This window comes from Chaetura pelagica, unplaced genomic scaffold, assembly GCF_000747805.2.
Source record: "Chaetura pelagica isolate M959 unplaced genomic scaffold, ChaPel_1.0 scaffold198, whole genome shotgun sequence".
Taxonomy (NCBI): domain Eukaryota; kingdom Metazoa; phylum Chordata; class Aves; order Apodiformes; family Apodidae; genus Chaetura; species Chaetura pelagica.
Genome location: NW_009954317.1, coordinates 680,650 through 690,857, shown reverse-complemented (window position 1 = coordinate 690,857; position 10,208 = coordinate 680,650). Strand labels below are relative to the sequence as shown.

The 10,208-nt window shown below is 40.6% G+C and overlaps 1 protein-coding gene across 1 annotated transcript in view; it reads right to left on the bottom strand.

The window, feature by feature from the left end:
* Positions 1-1,413: 1,413 nt before the first annotated feature.
* RIMKLB (ribosomal modification protein rimK-like family member B) overlaps positions 1,414-10,208 on the bottom strand; it is a 40,837-nt gene continuing 32,042 nt past the window's right edge. The window contains exons 2-5 of the mRNA XM_010004131.1: positions 8,196-8,426; positions 6,234-6,320; positions 3,158-3,361; positions 1,414-2,100 (exon numbers count right to left, since the gene is read on the bottom strand). Of these exons, the coding sequence (XP_010002433.1) occupies positions 1,637-2,100; positions 3,158-3,361; positions 6,234-6,320; positions 8,196-8,426 (986 nt within the window). The 3' untranslated portion in view covers positions 1,414-1,636. The remainder of the gene's footprint in view (positions 2,101-3,157; positions 3,362-6,233; positions 6,321-8,195; positions 8,427-10,208) is intronic.

Genomic DNA, 10,208 nt, shown 5'->3' with positions numbered 1-10,208 from the left:
CAGCCTGGAAAAAAAATCAAGAGCTAAACAGCCAAAACCCAAAAAGAAATAAAGCAAAGGAAATGCACACACACAAACACACACAAGTGTGTGCACCCACACCACACACACACGTAAAGGTCCAGGATCAATTTGTTAATTGTGAACCTAGACTACTAATTTTTTTTTATTATTATTTTTTAAAAATTCTGGCTGAGCTCTCTTCTCCCCCTCCCCTTTGCTTTTTTTTTTTTCTATTTTGTTTTATTTTTATTATTTATTTGTTTCCAACAGCTAAGAACTGAGAGTCATACTCTTCAGATTTCTGCCATCATCAGTTTTTATGTTCAGTGGGGAAAAAGTAAGCCTGGTAAGTATTGTATAAACTTGCAGCTTTATTCTAAAGTAACCTATAGATGTCTAATCACTTTTAACCAACTTTTCACTCCTCCACACCTTAACATGTTTCCCTCAAAAAAACTTCTAAAAAAACAGAGGCAAGAAAGAAAACAGAACAAACAAAAACCCCACCCCACCAATGTACAGGCTTTAACTCACTGTTTTCTCAACAAATAGTCTGCAGTGTTTTCACTTTGGCCACTGTTAAAGATGCAGGCATAAAGAAGGGAGTGTTGGACTAGCATGTATTAAAGAAAAAGGAACAGTAACATTGCAGATCTCTCTCAAAAAGACTAGAACACTAACAAATACAAGTCGATGCACGTTTGCTTTTAACTAGTGTAATTCTTTTTCACATTGGATTAAACAATATTTTGTATACCAAACATTACAGTGCTGTTTATCTCCTCCAATCATGCAAAAAATAGTTAAAACGTGCCACTTCTGCCACAAATAGGATATGACCAATTCCCCTACACACCTTCCAAAATCAGAATGTGAAATGAGAAAAACACAAGTATTAAAATCCTCCTTCAAAAAATTTTATAATGGAATATAGACACAAAGCTGCCAATTAATACCAAGATAGCATAAAGTACAGATCTGTACAGAAAGCTCATGTTAAGTCAACTGATAGTTCTCTCAGCCTCATCATTTGAAAGGCCATATCCTGCGAGGTCAGGAAGTGATGACTTCAAAAGGACCCTAAACTTAAAGCTCCTGTCTACAAGAGTAGGAACAGCAGGTGCCCAGAAACTTTGAAATACCTGGTATTTAACACCTTCAACCCCCCTTTAAGAATTTGAGGCACTCGACAATTTAGAGGATCAAGCCTTGCAGAGGCAGAAGAGACTTAAATGATGCAGCAGTTCACAGAAGTTTCTAGAGAGCTGCCAGAATAGTTTCTGAAATCTTCAAGTATGAATCATGCTTCAGAGCTTGCCTGTGAACATACATGAACTGCAACACATCTGGGAACCAAGCAACATCTAAGCCAATTTCCCATTTAGGTTGTAAACTGAGCATCTTCCTTAGAAAATTGATGCTTAAGAATGAACACAATTTTCTGTTCTGCAAAAAGTAGGGGTGGCAATCACAGCACACATGCCTTTTACTCCTTCTGTCTTGAATGACACCCCTCCCCACCACCACCCCTTCCCCATTCCTCTGAGCTTCTCTGATAAACAGCATTGCAAGTTGGTTTAAAAAGAAAAAGTTACAAGAGAGAGTTGTGTTGGTCACCTATTAACATATGGCATCACTCCACCAGCAGTTTGATCTCATTGGCTAATAGCTGGTTCATGTTGAACAGAGCCCCCGGGAGCTTGGTGAGCAACTCTCTCTCAGTGGTCTCAGGGTCGCTGTCGACAGAGCTGGAGCTAGCACTCATGTTGTCGACAGCGGCACTAGCTGGAGGGCCCAGCTCTGGCTCGCTAGTCTCGCTTGCCGTGGACACCACAGAGAGCAAGGACATGCGCCGCGTCAAGCGGCCGGGGGTCAGGAGGGAAGTGGCATAGTCCGCTATGATACCAGCTACATCTAGATTACAAGCCTTGTCAAAGGCAATGAAACCTACATTTGCATTGGCCTCGCAGACGTAGAATGAACCGTCGTCCTTCATCAGCAGGTCAATGCCGCACACGTCCATTCCCAGGATGTTGGACACCTGGACTGCCAATTGCTTGCCTTGTTCACTCAGTGAGCACATCATCCCTACGCCACCTGGAGAAAGTGAGAAAAACCTGCTGTCTGTTGCCCGGTGACAGGTGACTGACATCCCTCTCAACAGTTCTGGAGCTCCCAACATAAGAAGGACATGGAGCTCCTGAAGCGAGCCCAGAGAAGGGCCACAGAAATTATCAGAGGGCTGGAGCACTTCTGCTATGAAGACAGGCTGAGAGAGTTGGGGCTGTTCAGCCTGGAGAAGAGAAGGCTCTAGGGAGACCTCATAGCAGCCTCTCAGTTATCTAAAGGGGAGCCTACAGGAAAGCTGGGAGATGGACTTTTTACAAGGGCATGTAGCAATAGGGATAACGGTTTTAAACTGGAAGATGTGAGATTTAAATGAGACATTAGAAAGAAATTATTTGCTTTGAGGGTGGTAAGACACTGGAAGAGGTTACCCAGGGAAGCTGTGGAAACCCCATATCCGGAATCACAGAATTGTCACAGTTGGAAAAGACCTCTAAGATTACCATATCCAACCATCAAGGTTGTCCCTCCCTCCACCTCCCCCCCCCAAAAAAAAGAGCCCACTCAAGCATGTCCTCAAGTGCCATGGTTTTTAAATGCTTCCAGGGATGGTGACTCTGTCAGCTCCCTGGGCAGCCTGTTCCAGTGCCTGACCACTCTTTCAGTTAAGAAATTTTTCCTAATATCCAGCCTACACCTACCCTGGCACAACTTCAGGCCATTTCCTCTAGCTTATTGTTATTTACCTGAGAGAAGACACCCACTGTGCTATAACGTCCTTTCAGGTAGCTGTAGAGGACAATGAGGTCTCCCCTCAGCCTTCTCCTCTCCAGGCTGAACAATCCTAATTCCCTCCGCTTTTCCTCACAGGACTTGTTCTCCAATTGCTCCTCTTCTAGAAGTAATCAAGGGTCTGGATTTGCTCAATACACACCTCATTTAACAAACACTCTCATTTTTCCTCTGTAAATCCCCAACAATAAGCACAACTAATAAAAATAAACCTGCAGCTTATTTCAGTTCGGTTTGTGATTCTTCAACTGCACTGAAAAACTCTGACCAAAACTGTGAACAATGGTTTTCCTACCAAGCGAGCAGTTACTTTGCATCCTCCCATCTGTGGAGCAGCGGAGCATGGTGCCCACCACACGGCCTCCCACTACGATGACACGGACATCCTTGCCATGAGACTCTTTAACATATTTTTGAAACAAGTAAGGGGCATCGTGACGGATTAAATGGCTTAGGTCTGCCAAATGGTGTTTGTCTCGTGCCAGGAACACAGCTTTACCTGTATGAAGAAAAGAACATCAGAAGATTGGAGGAAGCTACCGATTTGAGCTGCATCAATGATTCAATGCATAAAAGCAGAACCTCAGTGAGTCTCGTGCCCCATTTGTAGCTTATACCCATCTAAAAATTATTCTGTGGGCATTAGTGTTCCACTGCTTCTAAGTGTTGAAGTGCTGACACAGCTGAGCAGCCATATAAGGAGTAGAAAACAGAAAAATAAACAGAAAGAAAACAGCTTTAGATTCCAGAGGTGGCCTTGTAGTTCAGCTCCTTTTGGTACAAGTCCTTAACAAGAGAAAACAGGAAGAAATACCTACGAGTAGCAAATATTTAATTAATAACATAGTTTTGTTCATCCAAGAGGACTGGACCTGCAGCTTACAGCTTTGACACATAGGAATCAATGACATGAAACTGTTAAACACCAAGCAGCTAAGAAACCTGAAGTCACTAGTGTACCACTGCAGAACCAAACCACTTTTCTGTTGGGAATTTTCTTGAAGCTGCTCCTTCTAACACAAGAGATCAAAACTCCAAAATAAGGCTTTGCAGTGGAACAACTATTTTCAGAGGAAAACATTAGACTCCACAGTATCCAAGACAGTTTAGCAGAAGATTCCACAAGACATGGAATGGAATACACTACAATTTTACAGAATAAATCTTCAGAAATCACTAGCTTTTCTGCAAGAAAACATCCTAAGGACTTGTTCTGTCAAACCTACAGCATGTCATTTCATTCCCCTTCCTTTCTAGAGCACATTAAAGAATCTTTTTGTTATTTAGCACTTTTACTAATATTGATGAAAGTCACTCCTGAGACTACCACTTTCCATGTCATCTCCAGTCTCACAAGATGGCATCCCTTTCCATCTTTAGTTACATTCCCAACTTCTCTTCCCCTTTCTTAACGACTCCCCATGCCATATTAGATACATGTTTTGCAATAAGGCAGTACAGGTATTTATTTTTTTTTCAGAATTGTCACTCAACTAGTCTACAATGTTAATAGAGTACAAAAATCAATTGATAAAATGCCCATCTTAACTAAGGAAACAGAAATGCAGTAGAAGGAGAACTAAGAGAAAAAATGTATGAAGAATTCTACCAAGTGATCCAACACCCAACTGGAGCAGCCACTACCTCATCAGGATTTAAGGTCTCCACCTCTGCTTGAGGAACATGTAATTTCTCATCACAGAGTATCAGAATGTAAGCTCAAAAATCATTACAAGAAAGCAAAAAACTTCTTTGTGCTTTCTCCCATTCCCAAATTCAGCTCTCCTACTGGCATTTATTATTGCTACTATAGTCCTTAAATGGCATAGGAAGAATGATGCCTCAGAGGGAAACTACTTAATTCTTGACAATTATGTAGCATTGTGATATCTTGGCAAAAATAAGATGGGCACATTTGCTTTTGCAGGAAACTATGCAGACAACGGGCTCAGAAGAGTATGACTTATATTAATCAGCCAGTACATATGACCATGTTTGCTTTTTTTTTTAAAATACAATTTGCAAATGGCTGCTCTTCCATTAATTTGAAAGTTTCCCCAGCTTTCTTAGTGTGAAAGTTTATGTACTGTGCATAAATTTGCATTAAAATGCCTGGAATTTAAAGCGCTCTAAAGCAGAACCTGTAAACAGAGATTTATAGGAAAAATTTTCTTTTTCTTGCTAAAAAAAAGAAGTTAATAACTGCACTTGCTATAATTATTTGGTACATCTTAACAAGAGGCAGTATCAAGTGAAATCCACTGTCTCAGATACTCCATAGTTGTCAAATTCAGCTTGCTGTGAAGTCAGACTCAAACTTGGCTTTGTACCTCCACAAGCACTTTAAAACCACATAAACAGGTGTTACTGCCAACAGGCAGATCAGATCTTCCTCCACTCCAGCCTTTTGCTCTCACTCTTCCATTACATCAACATAAACATTTGTAAGAGTAAATAATGATCCATGTAAGAAATTAATCCAAGTAAAAATAAACCATCTAGATTCATCCAACCTAAGTTCCTGAATACATTTACTACACAGCTACAGAAACACTCATGCCAGCAGAAGATATGTAGCAGTGCAGCACAGAGGGGAACAAACAGAAGGACAATAAGGAGGAAGAAGTGGTGTCTTTTTATTATGTTCTTAAGGTAATTGCTGGTTCTTGTGCTTAAACTTCAGTTTCAGTCCCTTTTTTCTTCAAGTATTTCTTAAATTGGTTTCTAAAAAATTTAGAAACAGTGCAACCTCCTTTGCAAGTAACCTCTGAAGTTGATTTTAAACCTGGCTTCTTTTAATAAACAAAACCGATGTATTGTTTCATATTCAACACTTTAAATAAGAGACTGATAACAGAATAATTTAATCTGAACTTGCTGTATTATCATCAGCACTATCAGAGACTTCTTTCCAAAAAACAGAGATTCATTTTGATAAACAATACATGAGGTTTTATTTAAATCAGAATACTAGTTACAAAGTAGAGAAAAAGTCAAATCAAGACTGAATAATCTAAGATTCCATTTCTTATGCCTATTTAGAAATATACCTAAAAACCATGTATGCTTCTCTCTACTAAGGACAGACCTTCCATTATTCCCATTCAAAGCTTTCCTCATAGAAGTCACTCATGCACCACCATTTTGAACTCCTATCCCCCCTGCTATTGCAAGACTAGGTTCTACTAAAATCGATTTCCAGTGTCACAGCCTAGTTAACATTCAGAAATTGAAGGCTGGTAGAATTTAGATGTTCCACAAAGAAGTCCAACACCTAATAAAAGACCTTCACTACCATCCCTTGACGAGACAAAATCTTAAAGACTGCTGCTTGGAACACTCCCTACCCTCACCCCTGACCTCACACCCACCTCGGTGACCCCGTGTGTTCTTCACCACCATAGGGAACTCCAGCACTTCCGCCTCATCAATCATTTTGGCAAAATTCTCATGACCACCTGGCAAAAAGAAAACCAACAACATTATGTGCCATCAATCTGGTGTGGCCAAATTTGGGATGTAATTGCCACACATTCCTCCCACCCATACAGCTTAGGTAATACAGGAAAAACTATCAGTTAAGAGGAACTGGGTGATAGAGCTGTCAGACGTTGAAGGTGTTTGTAATCTAGCAGATACTAACTCCTACATTCTTTAAAATGAAAGACGTAAGCTGAAAAACTCTTCTTGATCACAGCCCCAAAAGGCTCAATCCAATCTTCCAAACATTAATGCCCCCATTCTACCATCTTGTTCCTGTTTACCTCTTTCACCTTATCAAATTCCATGTTTTCAAACATCTAGCAGGAAAATAGCACAGATATAACACCAGTAACAGTTCCATTCAAACTACTAACCAGGAAAGCAACAGGGAATACAAAGACAAGGCATAAACCAGAGAGCAGTAACAAACCCAAATCTTGCAACTTCACCTCCCCCCTTTGCAGCTCTTTAGGCTCCTACATCTCATTCTCCCTATTTCCTGAAGTAGTACTTAAACCTTTTTGTCTCACCGCACCTGTAAGGACCTTACAGATGAGAGAGCACCTTCTAATGACCATCCACATCATTATGGTTGATACTTCAAGGTTATCTGAGTTCAGTTTAATTCACAAAAGGCTGACTGCAGCACAAGAAATACAGAAGAGAAAGTTAGCAGACAAAGGGATGAGACTTCTCTGACAGCATGTGCAGTAAAGCACGGAAGTCAAGCCAAGACACTGGCCACAAAGCCAACAGCAGCCAGCACTAACTCACCAGGGATTTTAATGCATGTCATGGAATAACATGTCATTCAGCACATCCTGTTTTTCTTGGCAAAGCCAGTTCTCATCAATAGCTTTATACTTATGTTTTAAGAAAAGGGAAAAAAAAAGGTCATGCTTCTGTCACATTCCAGAGGCAGGCGCTACAAGAAGTGGCAAGGAGTTACAAAAAGACAGAGATGTTCTGCAAGTAATTCATTATCTCCTCTTACCCCAAAAAAACATTAAAAGCTCATTCCCTTCTCAAAGAGCTAGAGCACCCACATCTATAAAGAAAGGATATGTTTCTTCTTAAAGGTGTTTTCACAGTAATTGATGGAAACTCATGTTTTTGTTTACGTCAAGTTTGATTGTGTTTTTGTCAAGTTCCCATTATAAAAGCCTATTGGTGCAACCTCACAAAGGGGATGAAAGCACTGGTATTTTCCAAGAAAAGAGGTATTTTCAATTATTTAATAAATTGTAATGAAAAGCAAAAATAGCATCAGGGTAGCTCTGACAAATGGTTGCTCTAATCTAGCACTCTTGTCAGGAACCACAGACTCCAGAGGCAGGCACAAGAGACATTAACTACCCTGGTGGGAAACAAATCGCAAACATCTGTTAAAAGCTGAATATGAGGGCCTATACACTTTTTGACTTTTCACAATGGCTAATGTATTTGCAGATATTTTCATTCATATAGAAGCTTAATCTACTTTCAGGTTTTATCAAAGTCTAAATCTTCATCGTATCCTGTGACATGCAATTCCCCAAGTTCTTGACTGTTGCTCAGACAATTGGAAAAGAGTTCAAAGTATTTTAGCAATAACATTCTAAGTTAATGTTGGGAGGCTCAGGTACAGTTAAAATCATCTTACCAAAGCACCACAGCTAAGAAACTAAGTCAGAAACAGAATCTGAGTGTTGTGACATTAATTTCCTTTTCTGGTTACTGAACTGTGGAACTAATAGTAGCCTCAGGCTACTTAATTCTATGCATTTCCAAAACTTAACTTCTATCTTTTGCATTGCAAAAGCACAAATTATGGCAGGTAACTATGCTACCTTTTGATCCAAATGCCTTACCATATGAAAAAGTGTCTGGAAGAGGCACACCATGGCCAGCAAGTTCTTGAAACGTCCAGAACTTATTGACACAGTTGAGGATGGCCTGGGGACGATTCATCAGCCGGCAGCCCATCTTTTCTAGGTGGCGGAGGACTGTGATATCGCTGTCACTCTGGACCCAAGGTGTTGGTACACGCACAACCACCACTTGTGGGTAAGCAGTAATGAGTTCCCCATTCACCCGGAGACCTAAGGAAGAGAAAAATATTCCAATTAACTCAAGGTCTTCAGGAGAAGGTAAACTGACAAAGAAATACTGTACCTTATGTGATCCGAACAGAGATACCAGACTTCAACAGGTAAGCATTAAAACATCACAACTCTCCCTAAAATGCAGCTTGTCAGTTGTGCTATTTAACCCACTTAAAACCAGGACTAGGCAAAGAACATACTGTATTAGGGCACATAATCTTGGGCTCTTTCCCAGGGTGAAGGACTTTTTTAATAGGTTGAGACAATCCTTTCTATGGGTGTTAGCTTCACACTATGTTCACATCAGCAGTGTCAGCTAAGGATGTTCCTGCCTCCCAGCGTTGGTTCTTGCCCACACATTCATTCCTTTTGCAGTCCCAGATGAATTATTGATCTCTCAGTGGTATCATGTTACACAGCATAATATCAAAGTAACAGAGATTAGGTGTGACCCTTAAAAAAACAAATCAGCAGTATTTTAAACATAGGTAATTTAAACAATCTGATTTATAGTAAATAAGTACTCAGAACTAATTTTATCAGCCAACAGCGCAGCATCCCATGACATTAAGGCAGGAAGTAGAAGCAAAGCCACCTTTGCTGCCAAGACCAATGTATTACCAAATCATGATTTACAGTTTTACAAACTATGTCTATGGAGAAGAAACAATGAAGGACAGACTGCAGGAAAAGGAATGCAATAGGATTGGACAGGAAGGCATCAAGCTCAATGAAGACAGTCTGGTATCTGAGGATGGGGAAAGACAAATAGGATATTCAGTTTCTTAGCCCTATGCTCAAAGTAAAACTTTCTGACTTCAGCATAAAATACACAACTCATACTGCTGTCAGCATCTTAAGAGTTAAAAAAGAGAAAGATGGTGAACTGAGAAATCACAGTGCATCCGCATTTCTGTGCCTATGAAAGGCCAGCCGTAACAATCCAGATCTTGCCCAAATTAATTACTTGATTAGCTCTATTCCAAAGATGCTACAGAGTTGCATCTACTCAACCCGAACACACGTACCACCAGGCAATATATTTCATTTCAACATGCATTTGAATTTATTTAAAGAGGGAAGGGAGAGGCAGGGGGGCAGAAGACAGGGTTGCCCTCTCCATAGTTTCCAGGTTTTTTTCTTCTCCCAACCAGATGTATTTTAGAGCTTGCCTTAAGTATAGTGAAGCAACCACTTAACTCTCAAAAATGGAAGTAGAAATACGCTGCCCAGTCCTCGGGAAGGTCACAGGGTCACCCTGTGGAAGGGCCAAAACAGCATGTTATCCAGCACAAATCCCTTTTTCCAGTCCCCACTGCCATAATTGCAGAGATGAGACAACACGCAGCCGGGTGCTCTGGCTGCTCACCTCATTAGCACCGCGCGCTGCCGCATTGCAGCTGACATGACTGGCGTGTTTAAGCAAGCAGGCTTCAGGCACACACCATTTTATAGAGGCATCTCCAGCAAGATTAAAAACAAGACACTGCTAGGAACCGAAGCTGAGTGTGAACATCAGGAAGTGGACTACCATCTCCTTTAACCAGAGAAGGAGTACAGATTCAGCAAGAAAAATATTTTTAACTTATTAGTCAGATTCCACCTTGCACATATGTATTCTCAACAAGATGCACGCTTGACTACACTCACTTTTTGCCACTCTAATTTCATACATGTCCTGATCCACATGCCAGCAGTGTAATAATCATTTTAAAAAGGACTGAATTTTATACAGAGCCTAAAAATTGCCACAGCACCTTTGTTGTGAACCAACACTAT